This window comes from Cheilinus undulatus, linkage group 3 (genome assembly GCF_018320785.1).
Source record: "Cheilinus undulatus linkage group 3, ASM1832078v1, whole genome shotgun sequence".
NCBI lineage: Eukaryota > Metazoa > Chordata > Actinopteri > Labriformes > Labridae > Cheilinus > Cheilinus undulatus.
Genome location: NC_054867.1, coordinates 2,655,071 through 2,674,088, shown reverse-complemented (window position 1 = coordinate 2,674,088; position 19,018 = coordinate 2,655,071). Strand labels below are relative to the sequence as shown.

General features: G+C 41.7%; 1 protein-coding gene across 1 annotated transcript; it reads left to right on the top strand.

The window, feature by feature from the left end:
* Positions 1-4,424: 4,424 nt before the first annotated feature.
* On the top strand, positions 4,425-17,216 carry LOC121506716 (deoxyribonuclease-1-like). Its single transcript, XM_041782568.1, has 9 exons — positions 4,425-4,505; positions 4,585-4,679; positions 6,558-6,644; positions 7,185-7,297; positions 10,306-10,418; positions 10,625-10,779; positions 14,648-14,744; positions 14,829-14,940; positions 17,095-17,216. Exons 1-9 carry the CDS (start codon positions 4,425-4,427, stop codon positions 17,214-17,216), a joined length of 975 nt encoding a protein of 324 aa, XP_041638502.1.
* Positions 17,217-19,018: the final 1,802 nt, after the last annotated feature.

Sequence of the window (19,018 nt, the reverse complement as noted above, 5' to 3'; positions counted from 1 at the left end):
CAGCTGCATCCAAGCCATACATCATCAAAGTGCAATGCACTTGGTGAGCGAGTCTGGGTTTGGTGGTTGCCAGGAGAACGGTATTTATCTGACTGCATTGTGCCAAGTGTAAAGTTTGGTGGAGGGGGGATTATGGTGTGGGCTTGTTCTTCAGGAGCTGGGCTTGGCCCCTTAGTTCCAGTCAAAGGAATGCTTCAGCATACCAAGAGATTTTGGACAATTCCATGCTCCCAACTTTGTGGGAACAGTTTGGGGATGGCCCCTTCCTGTTCCAACATGACTGTGCACCAGTGCACAAAGCAAGGTCCATAAAGACATGGAGGAGAGAGTTTGGTGTGGATCAACTTGACTGGCCTCCTGACCTCAACCTGATAGAACACCTTTGGGATGAATTAGAGCGGAGACTTAGAGCCAGGCCTTCTGGTCCAACATCAGTGTGTGACCTTATAAATGTGCTTCTGGAAGAATGGTCGAAAATTCCCATAAACACACTCAAAACCTTGTGGAACGCCTTCCCAGAAGAGTTGAGGCTGTTCTAGCTGCAAAGGGTGGACTGACATCATATTAAACCCTATGGATTAAGAATGGGATGTCACTGAAGTTCATATGCCAGTCAAGGCAGGTGAGCCAATATTTTTGGCAATATAGTGTATTTTGGTACTTTTCATGGGATACTTTAAAATTATGTTTAAGAATTTTCAGAGAAATTTTAGGCATTTTTATTTTATTTTATATTTCTTTGGGTTTTGGAAAGGAAAGTTTTCAGAAATTCCGAAACGAACCGAAACGAAAACTAACTGAAACTTAATTCTGTGCTGACAAAACTAAAATAAGATAAAATTAGAGACTAAATGTCCTCAGTTTTGGTCTGACAGCAGCATTGTGACTGACATGGACACCATGCCTGGAGAGAGTAACATCTCCTGATTTTGATTGGAAAAACTTATAGAGTGGTAATTTTGGGTCTTGACTTGTATACAAACATAAAAATTGAATAAAAAAAGAGAAAAGTGAAGATCCTTTTTGTGCCTCACCCCTGACAAGTTCCCAAAACGAACACTAAAACCAATAAAAACTAAACTTAAATGAAGCATTTTTGCAAAATAAAAACTCAACTAAACTAACGAACAAGAAGAAAAAACAAATAAAAACTAAACTGAAATTTAAAACAAAAATTAAAAACAAAATAAAAATAAAATCTTTTGAAAAATCCCAAACTAACGGAGGCAGCGGTGGTACCATTCTGTTTATCCGTACGCCAAACTGACTCGAGGGTTCTGGAAATGTGTTCATACTGAAGTAAATACAATCAATCTGGTACACTTTAAAACCAAAATTAAGAGGCAAAATGAGAAAAATATTAGTCTCTCTAAACATTTTTGTGCTCTTGTGGTACTTAACCCAGAGATGCACTGATTCCAGTTCAGCTGGTCGACACTGGTTTCCATCACTGGTCTGACCTCCTGATAAAGAGTTTGGAAGGTACCAGTTATATCCATAAAATTACAGTTAAAAAGATTTTTAACCCTTTCTGTAATGCACAGGTGTCAAACTCAAGGCCCGGGGGCCAAATCTGGCCCGTGGAACAGTTAAATCCGGCCCACAAGATGGTCTCATATTTCTGTTCTAACTGGCCCATCAGTCTGAGGTCTGCAGATTTCCTCCAGTATAAAAATGTGAACTTATCCTGATGGTATAAAATTTCCTTGTTAAGTCACAAATCTGAAAAAGAAAGGAGTAAAAATATTTAGATAAGAAGTCAGGAACGTGGGAAAAAAATGTTTTAATTTCTTATTTTTCAATTTAGCATCTCACAATCAGGACTCAAACTTAGGATGACTTTTAATTTTTGGACTTTGAGCCTTTCAACTCATAATTTTGACTTCTCATAGAATATTTTGAGCTTGAAGATTCATAATTCTAAATTTTAAGTCATATTTTGACCTTTTTAACCAATTATTTTGTATTTTATCTCTTATTTTCAACTCCAAACTTTGACTTCATAATTCCAGAGTTTGACCTTTTAGACTCGCAATTTAAAATTTGGAAATTTGATCTAGACTTCTTTCTAATATATTTGCCATTTAAAACATTATTTTTCAATTTCATGTTTTGACCTGTTTGAACTAATAAATTTACTTTTCTCAGATTGTGAGCTTTTAAATTATCTTTGAACCTTTTTTAATGTCTAAATCATTTTTCATCAGTGCTAAGTCCCCAACCCCCCCCCCCCCATATTTTATAACCAGGGAATCAAGGTTGACGGTTTGTGGTTAAAAAGGTGACCCTGTTAGGCCCTCAGGTTAGTCCTGAATCCAGAATCCGGCCCCTGCATTTAACCTTCAGTTTTATGTCTAAAATAAAACTCTGACTGTCAAACAATGTTTCAGAGAAAACTTAAAGCTGGTCAGTGTTGGGGTAGTTACTCAAAAAAAGTAATCCATTACTCATTACAAGTTACTTTCAAAAAATGTAACGAGTTACTCAGTTACTCACAGCTAAAAGTAACTAGTTACTCTACTAGTTACATTACTTTGCATTACTGTGTCAGATGAGCTCTTCTGGAACTAAACCCTAAACAGTGTAATCTCATGGAATGGCACTATTTCATGCAGTACATGGCGTAAGGATACGTGAGTGATGTCAACACAAGAAGTGATGTGACAGACAGGCATAGTGCAGGGGTGGGCAACCTGCGGCTCTGGCCAAATGCAGCTCTTTTGCTGGTCCTAAGTGTCTCTCTGCAGCTGTGCCAGAAAAATGATATAATGCAGAAAAAACTGTTTTTTTCCTCGAGCCGACAGGTTGGAGTCTGCAAGAGACCCGATATACCTGGTTCCACTGACGAATCTTCATGGAAAGTCCCGTCTCTTTAAGTTGGACAAAGTTCTCAAGTTCACAGAAACCGAGAGTTCACCAAGATCACAGATGATGAAAGTTCAATAGTTCACCAGGTCAGCAGCAATGGAGGGTTCAAAAGTTCACCCAAACAGTCCCTGGTGGTTTTGTCCTCCTCTGTCTTTCTAAGATGGCGATGCAACACCTGCAGAAGAAGCCTCACTGCTTTCACCCTTCTGTCAGCAAGGTTTCAGCTCTGCAGGTGCAGCAGCAACCATGATCTGTTTATAGACGTGTGCACATACTAAACTAGAGCAGCTGAATTACTGCATAAGAAATAAAATAAAACTTTTGTCTTGTTAAACCCGACTTTGGTTAAATATTCCAAAGTTTAAAAGCACAACTGAGGATTAAGACTAATCGTTTTTTCAATAAATAATTAAATAACACTAGAAAGTTGATGCTCTCATCACCACTGACCTCATACAGCCCAAACTTCAAAAATACCAGAATACCCCTGTAAGCCACTGATCATCAACTGGTGGCATATCAGGCCCCCAAAGCTTCCTGTCTGGCCCCAAAAGATCATTAAGGAGGAAAAGAAGATGTTGTGGTTTAAAGAGTATCCTTTGGCTTTAAATGTCTGCAGCTGATAAATCCATCCCTCAAACAATTAATATTGAAATAGTTTTAGAATGACTTAACATTTGATCTGTTTCTACTGAAATTTACTCTCATAGTCACATAACTAAAAAGGGTTAAGGTTGGCAGAAGTGCTGATAAAATAATCAGATAAAGTGGTGAAAGGGTTAGAGAGTAGCAAAAATGGGTGATAAATGGCAAAATGGGTTGTGGAGTGGCACAAAGGGACAAAAAGTGGAAGAAAAAGTTGTAAAAAAAAAAAGGTTAAAATGTGGCAAAAAATAATAAAATAGGAAAAAAGGGGCAAAAAGTATCAAAATTGTGCACAAATGACAAAAAATAGTGCAAAAAAAAAAAAAAGTCACGAAGAGGAGTTAAAAAGTGGCAAAAATGGATAAGAGTGGCACAAAGGAGATAAAACATGCAGGAAAAGTGGTTTAAATGGGTTAAAGAATGGCAAAATGTATAAAAAATTGGTTAAAAGTAGCTTAAATGTGTTTTAAAGTTGCAAAAATTGTTCAAAAAATGTAATTAAAAGGAGTTAAAAAGTGGCAAAAATGGATAAGAGTGGCACAAAGGAGATAAAACATGCAGGAAAAATGGTTTAAATGGGTTAATGAATGGCAAAAAATGTTTAAAAAATAGGGTAAAAGTGTCAAAAATTGTTTTTTAAGTTGCAAAAAGCATTGAAAAATGTAATGAAAAGGGGTTAAAGAGTAGCAAAAATAGAGAAAAAAAGGGCAAAAATGAATAAGAGTGGCACAAAGGAGATAAAACATGCAGGTAAAGTGGTTAAAGGGTTCAAATCTTGCAAAAAAAAAAAAAAAAAAAGGTTCAGAGGCAACAATCCTGTCCCTGGATTACATCCAGTACTTTGCTCTGTTATCGTCATTTTCTTATTGTTGCTCTACTTTCAGGTGAGAGAGACATAAAACAGATTTAAAATGAAGATAGCAGCCTTCAACGCCAAAAACCTGGGATGGAAAAAAGTCACTGATGAGACTGTTGTCCACCACCTCACCAAGGTAACTCCTGCATGTTCATTCATTCACGGGGATCCTCTGGAGTTCGTGTGTTCAGGTGATGTAATGGGTTGTGTGTCAGATTATGTCTCGGTACAGTGTGGTGGTCATCCTGGAGGTCATGGATAAGAGCGGCACGGCCATGGAGAGATTACTCCAGGAACTCAACACAACAACGTGAGTCCTCTGGACCATCAAACGTCTAAAATGTTACACTTAAAGCTGATGGGACTGTTCCACATCCTCATGACATGGGAAATATTTGACATTCATCTACACCCATAGAAGAGGGAAGAAAAATCCCTCTGACTTTGGATGTCCTCAGATGTTTTCCCCATCAGTTCAACCCTTTAATCCCGAGGCCCTTTCAGTGTTCAAGCCTGGAAATGACCTGCCCAAATACACCTGAGTATTTCTCTGCAGCTACAAAGTCCACATGAATCAGCTTGGCATCAATGCAAAGATAACTCTACAGATTTCAGCAGGCATGTAAAATCCCTGTAGCAGTTACTGGGACTGAGGAAATAAAGATAGAAAATAGCATAACTGATTTTTCTGCTTCTTAAAAATGTAAATCCCTTTTGTTAAAAAAAGGGTAAAACTGGCTTATACAGGCTGCTAATGGCAAAACAAATTGTGGAAAAGGTGGTGAAATGGATTTTTAAAGTAGCAGAAATGGGTTAGAAGTGGCAAAAAGAAAAGTAAGAATGCAAAAATGGGTTAAAGTGGCAAAAATGTACATAAATAATGGTAAGAGTGAGTTAAAAAGGGGCTGAATGGCTTTAAATGGGCAAAAATGGGTGGAAATGTGGTGAAATAAAAAGGAAAAATTGATAAACTGCAAAAAAGGGTTAACTAATAAAAAATAGAGAAAAAATAGGCAGATACTGGCAGAAATTGGTTAAACTAGAAATAATGGGCATATCAAGTAGTAAAATGTGGTTAAAATGGGAGACATTGGGTGTAAAAAATGGTAAAAAGGGGTTAAAAGTGACAATAATGGGTCAGCAGAGGCAACATTAGGTTTAAGTGGTAAGAATTGGTTTAGAAGTGGCAAAAACAGGCAGAAAAAAATTTGGTGGAAAGGGTTTGAAATGGACAAAAAGAGGTACTGAGAGGCAAAAATGTGTTAAAATTGGTGGGAAAAGGGGAGCAGGTGGCCTAGTGGTCAATGGTGCTCCCCATGTACGCGGGCGGCCTGGGTTCAAATCCAGCCTGAGGCCCCTTACTGCATGTCTCTCCCCCACTCTTGACCCTGTTTCCGACTCTATCCACTGTCCTCCTTGATCTAATAAAGGCTCAAAAATGGCCAAAAATAAATCTAAAAAAATTGGTGGGAAAAATGATGAAAATGGGTTAAATTTGGCCAAATTGGTGTGAAGTGGCAACAGTGTAATTTTAAAATCATTCTTAATTTTTTAGGGAATCTGGAGACCACCTCTCAGTGTCTTGCGACCCCAAGGGGGTCTTGACCCCAAGGTTGAGAACCCCTGCTCTAATGGATATTTGGAGAGATAATCTTGATTGCTGTATGTCCGTATCCGTGTCCTGTATGTGACGTAGACAGACGGCATCGCTGATAGAGAGGAGATGAGGTAGTTTCATCTGTAGGTGGACGCTAGGCTGCTACTACAGCCTACATTAACTCTGTCTGACAGTAATGACAGAGAATGGATGAACAAAGAAACAAAGGCAATGATTGTTAGGATCATTCAGGATAAAATAATAATAATCTCTGGCTGATTAAAGCACTGATACATAAAAATCTTGAAATATGTGCACACTTCATTAAAATGCCAAATAAGAGTAAAATACGAGCTCAGTGATGTTGCTAGGCAACGACTGTGGAAGGTTCTACCGTGTTTGCAGCTCTTCTAAGATTTTCTAGAAGGATTGGGCAAAAATGTCTCCGTCAGCAGAAAAGGTCGCTGACCCCTGGTCTGTTGCTGTTCTGCTGTCATTGGCGTCTGCTGCTTGTTGGGCAAAACTAAATAAATAAATAAATAAGTAATTAAATGGTCACATTTTCTAAACAGAAACTTCTTTTCTGCTCAGCTGTAACCAAAATCATCGCTACTCCATGACGGCCAGTGGCCAGCTGGGGCGAGACACCTACAAGGAGAAGTTTGTTTGTTTTTACAGGTAAGAAAATCAACGTCAGCTCTGTAATATTCACTACTTATCTAAGTTTGACACTCCTAACACCTCAACACAAAACAGCAAAACCGGAAAGCAATAAGTGCTAAACTTTATAAATGCAAAACAATAGAAATACATAAAAATAGAATAGAAATAAGAATGAATCAACAGTGTCTATGAGGAGGTGGTAATGACCTAATCCAAAAAGTTGGGACGTTGTGTAAAATGTAAAAGTCAGTGATTATCAGATCTCATAACCCATATTTATTCCCAATAGAACAGAAACAACATCTCAGATGTTAAACTGAGACATTTTACCGTTTCATTAAAGGGCCGAGGTGCTAAAGTGCATGATGGAATAAAAATGACCAAAACGGATCATTAATCCAGAGCAACATCAGAGCAACGCTGAAGACAAGATGAAGATTTTCAGACCAGTTCATGCAGAATAGGAGCGAACACATCTCTGTTTTGGTCTCACATACGTGTGTGTGTGTGTGTGTGTGTGTGTGTGGGTGGGGGTGTGTGTGTGTGTGTGTCCAGGGAGGACGAAGTGTCTCTGGTGGCCTGTCACCAGTATGAAGATAACCAAGCTGGAGATGAGGACGCCTTTGCCAGGGAGCCCTTCATCCTTCGCATCAGCTGTCCATCCACAGGTGAGAGCTTTCTGAAAGTCCTGAAGTTTGAGTTAGAGTTAACCACGGGGTTAAAGTCTTTATAACTCTACGTTTTTAACACTGGTCTGTCGTTATTATGTGTTAATCCTGGGTGGAGGTTATCTGTAAGTCAGAGGCGGGGCCATGGGGGGTTATAAGGCTTACGCCTGTAATGTTTTTCTCAAAGTCCAGAATCTTAAAGTTTGGTCAAATGTGTGATATAGTTGAATGTAATGATTGATAAATGCAAACAGAAATATGATTGATAATAAAAAATCAAACAGACCCTGCTGATCACAACAAGGAAACTTCAAACCTCTGGCCAAACTAAAAAAATAAAATCTGATTTTTTTTTTAACTTCTAAACACTTAAACATATACTGCAGAAGAAAAAAACCCTTAATGGTATTAGTATTTCTGAATTTTCATAGATATATATCTCTATTAACACATGTTGCTTTTTATTTTTATTTATTTATTTAGGAATTGTTCCAACGGCAAAGTTTAGGAAGTTTAGGAACTTCTAGAAAGCAAAAATAAAATATATGAAATAAAAAAAATGCTACAGAATTCAGGAGATGCGTGCTTTACATGGATAGTCAGTGGGTCCTGGACCATCCCAAGTCCGGACTAAGTCCAGTATATCTGGCACATCTGGCTCCGCCCCTGCTTTAGTGTTGTTCATCCTGTATGACTGAGGATCTACACGTGTAGATTTCATCCTGATGTGTGATCATAGTCTGTAGTCCATCAGTGTCAGTCCTCTAGAAGCTTCAGGTGTTTCCAACAAACCTGAGCCTAATATTCCAAACCGAGATGGTCGTGGTTTCGGGTCCCCTCCAAGACACTGTGCCCAGGGGGATCTGAGTTCTTAATCCAGCGCTGATAAAAGAGAAAGGTTTATATCTTCATCACATCAGCTCTGCCATCTTCTCTGTAACACAGATCTCTGATCAACATCGTCTGCCTGTTTGGCTTCACCTGATTTTAAAACTGTAGTGACTTCACTTCCTCTTCTCTCCTTCCTCTCTCTACTTCTTCTTTTACTTCTTCTTTACTGCTTTTTTTATGGATTCATGTTTCATGGATCCTCAGGTCTGTACATCTGTTTCTGTAATAATCTTCCCCTTCTACTCTCTTGGCTCATCTTTCCTGACTTCTCTTCTTCCTCACTCTTCATCAGCTCTCCTCTTCTAGAGCAGGGGTTCTCAGCCTTTTCAGCCCGCGACCCCCAAAATAAAGGTGTCAGAGACCAGGGACCCCCACTGGACCTGAAGGTGGATGAACAGCCATGAACATTCAAGGATAGTCATGTGGAGACAAGGTCGTCCATTAAAACAACCCGGCCAAACTGGGGGCCAGCAAAACCATGGTCCAGTGTAAAGTTAAGCTGTGGTATCTTATTAACCATAACCACTCTTATCAAAGAAACAAATATCTTTTTAATTCATTTATGCAGTAAGTAGCCCTCTTAAATATGTTCTTTAAACAAAATGAAAATACATTAAAAGTAGCAGAAATGGGTCAAAAATGGCAAAAATGGGTAAAAGTGGCAAAAACTGACATATCAAGTGGTAAAAGGGGATTATAAAGTACCTGAAATGGCGTTAAAGTAGCAAAAATAAATGGAAGTTTGGTGAAATGGGATGAAAAATTCATATAAACTGGAAAAAAAAGGGTTAGCTAAGTCAGAAATGGGCAGAAAGTGGCGAAAATTGGCATATCGAGTGGTGAAATGTGGTGTAAAAAGTGGAAAAGAGGGGTTAATAGTGGCAATAATGGGTCAACAGATACAACATTAGGCTTAAGTGTCAAGATTTGATTAGGAAGTGTCAAAAACAGGCAGAAAAAAAGTAGTGGAAAGGGTTTAAAACTGAGAAAAATGGGTTTGAAGTGGCAAAAGTGTGGATTGAAAAATATTCTTAGTTTTTAAGGCATCTGGAGACCCCTGTCAGTGTGGGCATGAGACGCTAAGAGGGGGTGTCCAAATGCCCTAAAAAACCAAGAGAATGTTTGAATTACACTGTTGCCACTTCGCACCAATTCTGCCAAATTTGAACCCTTTCCATCATTTTTCCCACCAATTCTAACACATTTCTGGTATCTAACACATATTTTTGCCATTTTAAACCCTTTCCATCGCTTTTTTCTGCCTTTTTGCCACTTCTAAACCAAAATTTGACACTTAAGCCTAATGTTGCCTCTGTTGACCCATTATTACATTTTTCTCATTTCAACATTTCATCATTTTGTTCTTGCTCTCAAATGTACCTTCTTTTGGATAAAAGCATTTGCTAAGTGATGTTTTACTGGCCCCCAGAAAGTTCTGCCCTTTATCCCCCCTTATGGGTTCATCCACCTTCAGGTCCAGAGGGGGTCCCCAGTCTCTGGCACCTTTATTTTGGGGGTTGCGGGCTGAAAGGTTGAGAACCTCTGCTCTAGAGAATCTTCGTGGTCAGCTGTGAGGGGTTTACTGTCCCTTCCTCATCTCCTCCTCACTGCGGTCCTTCACTCAGCAGCTTTCTTTCTATCCTTCCTTTATCTTAAAATTTCAGAAAAACAAACCACTTTGTACTCACAGGTAGATGTAGGATTTACTTCAGAAAATGAGTTTTAGTCAGACTCTCATTTTACTAAAAATAAAGAGGCTAAATTATCTGTGAGTTTAGAAAAGTCTCAGGCTAACTGTCCCCCAGACTAAATCATCCTAAAACAAAACTAACCGACTTCTAAAGTCTAAAAGCCACATCATATTTGATCTGGACAAGATCCCAGATAAATTAGAGACAAAATCCTAAGAGAAGTTCATAATAGCCAATATTTTAAAGAGTGAATAAGGCAGTGTTTCTGTCTGAGAAGAGATCATAAATGCTCCGGACTACAGTCAGCTGACCTTCAAGAGTCGACCCAAGCTGAATCATGAGTAGAAGTTTAACCTTCTCTCTTTTATTCATGATTCATGTCCAATAACCTAACCCCCCCACGGGTTTTCTTTACTTGTGTATCAGTGGTCAAAGACCTGGTTCTGGTCCCGGTCCACACCAAACCAGATGACTCAGAGAAGGAGCTGGACGAACTGCACGACGTGGTCGAAGCCGTGAGGAAGAAGTGGAACACCGATGTGAGTTTGAGTTTGTAAGAGAGAGAGAGAGAGAGAAATGACAGCGAAGAGAAACCCGTTTACATTTACAGGATATCTTCAGGAGATCTTCAGAGAATTTAAAGTTCTGTTTTATTTTGTAACTCAGATGTAAGACACCTTCAGATCTGATCATTTACAGAAAAGCCCGAATGTTTACATGTCTTTATTCTCTCATATGTTTGTAGAATATCATGATTTTAGGGGACTTTAATGCAGATGGACGTTATCTCTCTAAGAAGAAGAAGAGAAAGATCCGGATCTGCTCCGCTCCCTACCATTGGCTCATAGAAGACGACGTCGACACAACGTCTAGTAACTGTAACGACCACACCTACGACAGGTACGCCACGTCTGAGGACTGCAGTGTTCTCATGATCAATGTGTCAGCTGGTTTCTCTCTTTATCACCAGCTCTGTCTGACCTCTAACCTCTAGCCCAGTAATACTCATGTGGCTCTGGAGCCATGTGTGGCTCTTTTGTGATGATTTGTGGCTCTTTCCTGTCTTAATTTGAAACATTATTCTACCAGAAAACCTTTAAAGGAAAAGCTGACCTCAGAAATTATCCATTGCCAGTCACATCAATCAGTTTGTTTCCCTCTCTTAGACAGTAGGCTTTAACTGGCACATCTAGGTTTTGTCTGTATATTTCCATTGACCTTATTTGAAATATTTTGCTGCTTTGATTCAACTTTTACTGCTTTTATCCCATTTTTGCCACTTCCTTTTGCCTCTTTTATTCTGCTTTTGGCAGTTTTTGGCCCTTTTTTCTGCCTTTTTGCAACTTTTCACCCATTTAAGCTGCCTTTTGCAATCTAATCCCACCTTTTTCGCATTTTGCCAATCTTTGATGCTTTTTCCTGCCCACCTATATCACACCTGTTTTCTGATTTTTGCCAATTTTTTCATTTTTCACTCATTTTTTGCCAATTTTGGACCATTTTTGCCCCCTATAACTCATTTTTCTGCCACATCACACCCATTTTTGCCACCTTTTCTCCCCATTGTTGCCACTTTTCCCTCAGTGGTTTCCCCTTTTTTTCCCATTTTTGCCACTTCTCACCCATTTAAGCTGCCTTTTGCAATTAAATTCCACTTTTTGTCCATTTTTCCACCTTTTTTTCTGATTTTTGCCCATTTTTTTCAATTTTTTGCCACCTTAAACTTATTTTTTTGGTCACCTTACACCCTTTTTTGTCAATTTGAACCCAGTGTTTTCCGCTTTTTGACCATTTTGCCACCTTTAACCTATTTTAATTTCCACTTTTTACCACTTAGATTGTGACTCTTGAAAAAGTGATTTTTTTTTTTTTTTTTTTTTAGTAATTTGGTATTTTGGTTGAGTAACACTGCTCTGACCTCTGACCTCTACTCCACCCATCAGTGCTGCTCTGACCTCTGACCTCTACTCCACCCATCAGTGCTGCTCTGACCTCTAACCTCTACTCCACCCATCAGTGCTGCTCTGACCTCTAACCTCTACTCCACCCATCAGTGCTGCTCTGACCTCTGACCTCTACTCCACCCATCAGTGCTGCTCTGACCTCTAACCTCTACTCCACCCATCAGTGCTGCTCTGACCTCTGACCTCTACTCCTACCATCAGTGCCTCTCTAACCTCTACTCCACCCATCAGTCCTGCTCTGACCTCTGACCTCTACTCCACCCATCAGTCCTGCTCTGACCTCTGACCTCTACTCCACCCATCAGTCCTGCTCTGACCTCTGACCTCTACTCCACCCATCAGTGCTGCTCTGACCTCTACTCCACCCATCAGTCCTGCTCTGACCTCTGACCTCTACTCCACCCATCAGTCCTGCTCTGACCTCTGACCTCTACTCCACCCATCAGTGCTGCCCTGACCTCTAACCTCTACTCCACCCATCAGTGCTGCTCTGACCTCTGACCTCTACTCCACCCATCACTGCTGCTCTGACCTCTAACCTCTACTCCACCCATCAGTGCTGCTCTGACCTCTGACCTCTACTCCACCCATCAGTGCTGCTCTGACCTCTGACCTCTACTCCACCCATCAGTGCTGCCCTGACCTCTGACCTCTACTCCACCCATCAGTGCTGCCCTGACCTCTTACCTCTACTCCACCCATCAGTGCTGCTCTGACCTCTGACCTTTACTCCACCCATCAGTGCTGCCCTGACCTCTAACCTCTACTCCACCCATCAGTGCTGCTCTGACCTCTACTCCACCCATCAGTGCTTCTCTGACCTCTGACCTCTACTCCACCCATCAGTGCTGCTCTGACCTCTGACCTCTACTCCACCCATCAGTGCTGCCCTGACCTCTGACCTCTACTCCACCCATCAGTGCTGCCCTGACCTCTTACCTCTACTCCACCCATCAGTGCTGCTCTGACCTTTGACCTTTTCTCCACCCATCAGTGCTGCCCTGACCTCTAACCTCTACTCCACCCATCAGTGCTGCTCTGACCTCTACTCCACCCATCAGTCCTGCTCTGACCTCTGATCTTTACTCCACCCATCAGTGCTGCTCTGACCTCTGATCTTTACTCCACCCATCAGTCCTGCTCTGACCTCTGATCTTTACTCCACCCATCAGTGCTGCTCTGACCTCTGATCTTTACTCCACCCATCAGTGCTGCCCTGACCTCTAACCTCTACTCCACCCATCAGTGCTGCTCTGACCTCTGATCTTTACTCCACCCATCAGTGCTGCTCTGACCTCTAACCTCTACTCCACCCATCAGTCCTGCTCTGACCTCTGACCTCTACTCCACCCATCAGTCCTGCTCTGACCTCTGACCTCTACTCCACCCATCAGTGCTGCTCTGACCTCTACTCCACCCATCAGTCCTGCTCTGACCTCTGACCTCTACTCCACCCATCAGTCCTGCTCTGACCTCTACTCCACCCATCAGTGCTGCCCTGACCTCTAACCTCTACTCCACCCATCAGTGCTGCTCTGACCTCTGACCTCTACTCCACCCATCAGTGCTGCTCTGACCTCTAACCTCTACTCCACCCATCAGTGCTGCTCTGACCTCTGACCTCTACTCCACCCATCAGTGCTGCCCTGACCTCTGACCTCTACTCCACCCATCAGTGCTGCCCTGACCTCTGACCTCTACTCCACCCATCAGTGCTGCCCTGACCTCTAACCTCTACTCCACCCATCAGTGCTGCCCTGACCTCTGACCTCTACTCCACCCATCAGTGCTGCTCTGACCTCTAACCTCTACTCCACCCATCAGTGCTGCTCTGACCTCTGACCTCTACTCCACCCATCAGTGCTGCTCTGACCTCTGACCTCTACTCCACCCATCAGTGCTGCCCTGACCTCTGACCTCTACTCCACCCATCAGTGCTGCCCTGACCTCTTACCTCTACTCCACCCATCAGTGCTGCTCTGACCTCTGACCTCTACTCCACCCATCAGTGCTGCCCTGACCTCTGACCTCTACTCCACCCATCAGTGCTGCCCTGACCTCTTACCTCTACTCCACCCATCAGTGCTGCTCTGACCTCTGACCTTTACTCCACCCATCAGTGCTGCTCTGACCTCTAACCTCTACTCCACCCATCAGTGCTGCTCTGACCTCTGACCTCTACTCCACCCATCAGTGCTGCCCTGACCTCTAACCTCTACTCCACCCATCAGTGCTGCCCTGACCTCTGACCTCTACTCCACCCATCAGTGCTGCTCTGACCTCTAACCTCTACTCCACCCATCAGTGCTGCTCTGACCTCTGACCTCTACTCCACCCATCAGTGCTGCTCTGACCTCTGACCTCTACTCCACCCATCAGTGCTGCCCTGACCTCTAACCTCTACTCCACCCATCAGTGCTGCCCTGACCTCTTACCTCTACTCCACCCATCAGTGCTGCTCTGACCTCTAACCTCTACTCCACCCATCAGTGCTGCTCTGACCTCTGACCTTTACTCCACCCATCAGTGCTGCCCTGACCTCTAACCTCTACTCCACCCATCAGTGCTGCTCTGACCTCTGACCTCTACTCCACCCATCAGTGCTGCTCTGACCTCTAACCTCTACTCCACCCATCAGTGCTGCTCTGACCTCTGACCCCTCGTTACTCTTTAAAGTGTGCGTATGAAATGAAACTGATGAGGTGGAGCCTGATGCTTCACACCAACAGGTTCAGACACTGAAGGAAAGATTTCTCACAGGTTCAGGTGTGACTTACCTGACTGAAGCTCTTTTATTGTGAAAGGATCGTGGTGTTTGGACGGAGCATGCTGGATGCCGTGGTTCCTGGCTCTGCAAAGTCTTTTAACTTCCAGAGGGAGTTTGAGCTGAGTGATGAGGAGGTGAGACAGACTCATGTTTGAGTCCCAGACGGCATCATCAGTGATTGACTGTGGATGATCAGCTGTGGTGTATTTGCTCTACAGACTCTCAGTGTCAGCGACCACTACCCTGTGGAGGTGGAGCTGAAGACCAAACAGAGACAGAGGAGAGCGGCGGCTCAGCCCAGAGCGACCAGGAGCCCAGATCTGGAACAAGGTGTGTCTGCTTTTATAATAAAACTATAACAGAACTTTTGTGTTCACAGTTCTTGATCCTAAAGGTACTTTAGGAGCAGCGGGCCACTGAAGAAAATTAAGATTCCACTTTTTCCTCTCAATTCTCAGGAATAAGGTCAGATTCAGAATTCTGACTTTTCCTCAGAATTTAACCTTTATTATTTTTTATACAAGGAATCTGAGATTAAAGGCAGAAATTTGAGATTTACATCTGAATTCTGAGATCGTCATCAGGTGAGAAAGAAAGTCAGAATTCTGTAATTAAAATTAAAATGTTGAAATTATAGTCCTCAGACTGCTGGTCCTAACTGCAGCATTCTGACTTTAATCTCAGATCTCCAGCATTTTCCGCAGACTTCTGCAGTTAAAGTGCACATTTAAAAATCCTGTTTGAGCTGCTACGATTATTGAAGCTTAGACCTCAAACTTCAGTCCTTAAAAACTCAGTTTAAAATGTAAGGACGAAGACTGCTGTCTGTTCATGCAGACTAAAACTCTACATGACAGATACACTATATCGCCAAAAGTATTGGCTCACCTGCCCTGACCCTTATATGAACTTCAGTGACATCCCATTCTTAATCCATAGGGTCTAATATGACGTCTGTCCACCCTTTGCAGCTAGAACAGCTTCAACTCTTCTGGGAAGGCTTTCCACAAGGTTTAGGAGTGTGTTTATGGGAATTTTTGACCATTCTTCCAGCAGCACATTTGTGAGGTCACACACTGATGTTGGATGAGAAGGCCTGGCTCTCAGTCTCTGCTCTAATTCATCCCAAAGGTGTTCTGTGGGGTTGAGGTCAGGACTCTGTGCAGGCCAGTTAAGTTGATCCACACCAAACTCTCTCCTCCATGTCTTTATGGACCTTCCTTTGTGCACTGGTGCACAGTCATGTTGGAACAGGAAGGGACCATCCCCAAACTGTTCCCACAAAGTTGGGAGCATGGAATTGTCCAAAATCTCTTGGTACGCTAAAGCATTCCTTTGACTGGAACTAAGGGGCCAAGCCCAGCTCCTGAAGAACAAGCCCACACCATAATCCCCCCTCCACCAAACTTTACACTTGGCACAATGCAGTCAGACAAATACCGTTCTCCTGGCAGCTGCCAAACCCAGACTCGTCCATCAGATTGCCAGATGGAGAAGTGTGATTGGTCACTCCAGAGAAGGCGTCTCCACTGCTCTAGAGTCCAGTGACAGCGTGCTTTACATCACTGCATCTGACCCTTTGCATTGCACTTGGTGATGTATGGCTTGGATGCAGCTGTTACCATGGAAACCCATTCATGAAGCTCTCTACCACTGTTCTTGAGCTAATCTGAAGGCCACATGAAGTTTGGAGGTCTGTAGCCGTTGACTCTGCAGACAGTTGGCGACCTCTGCGCACTATGACCTCAGCATCCTCTGACCCCGCTCCGTCATTTTACGTGGGCTACCACTTGGTGGCTGAGTTGCTGTCATTCCCAATGGCTTCCACTTTGTTATAATACCACTGACAGTTGACTGTGGAATATTTAGGAGCCAGGAAATTTCACCACTGGACTTGTTGCACAGGTGGCATCCTATCACAGTACCACGCTGGAATTCACTGAGCTCCTGAGAGCGAGCCATTCTTTCACTAATGTTTGTAGAAACAGTCTGCATGCCTAGGTGATGATTTTATACACCTGTGGACATGGAAGTGATTGGAACATCTGATTTACATTAGTTGGATGGGTGAGTGAATACTTTTGGCAATATAGTGTATCTACAGCAGACTGTAAACGCAGCAGAAACATTCCTGCTGATACTGATGATCAGATTTCTGAGCTAATATCTGCCAACTATGATGTCATGCCTTTCCAGAACCTTCACCAAAGTTTGGACAGCAGAAAACAAAGGAGAAGAAAAAGAGGAAGCTAGTGAGAGTTTTAAACCTCATCAGTACCAGATCAGAAGCAGGTGCAGAGATACTGGTCCTGCATGCATCGGCTCATATTACTATAACACATCAGGGAACGGCCCTCATTAAGGGGTCCAGCTGTTTGTGTGGGCGGGGCTGACCCTTCTGATCGCTAAACATCCTGGTTACAGGGTTCTAGAACAAACAGCTCTTATAAGAGTCACACTGATTTTTAAATTAAATGCCTCCAGGACCCCAGAGGAAGAAAACGAAGAGGAAGACAGGGCCGGCCGGATCACAGAAGAAGAAAAGAAGAAAAAGAAAGAGAGCTGAGTCATCACCAACAGCAACAAAGAGAAGACGAGCGGACTAAAACTAGTCTTTACACATGCTTGTTATTCAGAGACGTTAAACCAGAGTCTTTGGAAAAAAACAGCCTTAATGTGTTTAAAATATGATATGAAAAAGGTTGAAGTTATTCCTTCCCAAGAAATTAAAACTCTCATAAACATCCCCAGAATGATGAGTTTTACCATCCTTTATTTATAACAGGGGTGTCAAACTCAACCACAGCAGGGGCCGGATTCTGGATTCAGGACTAACCTGAGGGTCTCACAGGGTCAAGATTTAACCATAAACTGTCAACCTCATTTCACCAGTAAGAGAGTATAAGAAAAATATGCACTGATGATAAATGATTTTTAAATAAAAAAAAAATAAGTTGACAGGTTAAATATAAGAAAAGTAAATTTATCAGTAAAAAAGGTCAAAACATGAAATTAAAGTTGAAAAAGAGTGAGTTTTTAATGGCAAATATATTAGAAAGAAAGTCAAAATCATGGGCCAGAAGGTCTAAGTATGAAATGTAAATTTCAATCATGAAATTTAAAGTCAAATTATGATTCAAAATTTTAAATTGTCAGTCCAAAACAGTGGTTCTCAACCTTGGGGTTGGGCCCCCCTTTGGGTCGTGAGACACTAAGGGGGGGTCACCAGATGCTTTTAAAAAACTAAGATTATTTTTTAAATGACACTGTTTCCACTTTTCACCAATTTTACCAAAAGTTAACCCTTTCTCATCACTTTTCAACATTAATTTTGCCAATTTTTAATCATTTTTGCCACTTAAAACCCATTTTTGTCCATTTTCTGCCACTTTTTTATGCCTGGTTTTGTCATTTCTAAACCAATTCTTGCCCCTTTCTGCCTATTGTTGCCTTATTGACCCATTATTGCCACTATTTACCACTTTTTAAACCTTCTTTTTCCCATTTTAATCACAGCTAGATCATTTTTGCCAGTTTATATCAATTTTTCATCCCATTCCACCTAATTTCCACCTTTTTTTGCACATTAAAGATATTTCATTTACTTTTAAATCCCCTTTACCATTTTTTATGTGTTTTTGCCACTTTAACCAATTTTTTTGCCACTTTTAATCCATTTATGTTATTTAAATATTCAATTTTACCACCTTTTACACAATTTTTGCCATTATCTACCATTTTTGCAATTTTTAACCCCTTTTAATTAGGTTTTCTAAACAAAAGTTTTCATTTTTAAGAAGGCCACTGAAGGTTCAAGGTTCAAGGTTCACTTTATTATCCCTGTGAAGGGCAATTTGTTTCGCAGCCAGCAGTCAAGACATACATTCAGATAAATCATAAAAAGCAGCATTGACAATACAATAAATGAAAAAGATACTAATTTTTCTTGATAAGAGTGGTTATTATTCAGGTCAAATATTAAATCTGGTTTTCACAGCTTAACAGTGGACCATTATTCTGCAGACCTCCATGGACCCCCAGTTTGGTTGGGTCCCACAAACCTCCATCTTTGTCCCTCCTCATGGGCGTCCTTGTCTCCACATGACTATTCCTGAATGTTCATGGTTGTCCAACCACCTTCAGGTCCAGCGGGGGTCCCCGGTCTCTGGCACCTTTATTTTGGGGGGCGTGGGCTGAAAAGGTTGAGAACCGCTGGTCTAAAAGGTCAAACTCTGGGATTATGAAGTCAAAGTTTGGAGTTGAAAATATGAGATAAAATACAAAATAATTGGTTAAAAAGGTCAAATATGACTTAAGAATAGAATTATGAATCTTAAAGCTCAAAATATTATATGAGAAGTCAAAATTATGAGTTGAAATGCTCAAAGTATGAAATTAAAAGTCAAAA

What these genes read in the sequence shown, in the direction of transcription:
- LOC121506716 (XM_041782568.1), top strand. Translation starts at nt 4,425, where the DNA reads ATGAAGATAGCAGCCTTCAACGCCAAAAACCTGGGATGGAAAAAAGTC. An exon ending in TTGAGCTGAGTGATGAGGAG is followed by an intron (nt 14,745 to 14,828) that starts GTGAGACAGACT and finishes TTTGCTCTACAG; the next exon opens with ACTCTCAGTGTCAGCGACCA. An exon ending in GAGCCCAGATCTGGAACAAG is followed by an intron (nt 14,941 to 17,094) that starts GTGTGTCTGCTT and finishes AAATGCCTCCAG; the next exon opens with GACCCCAGAGGAAGAAAACG.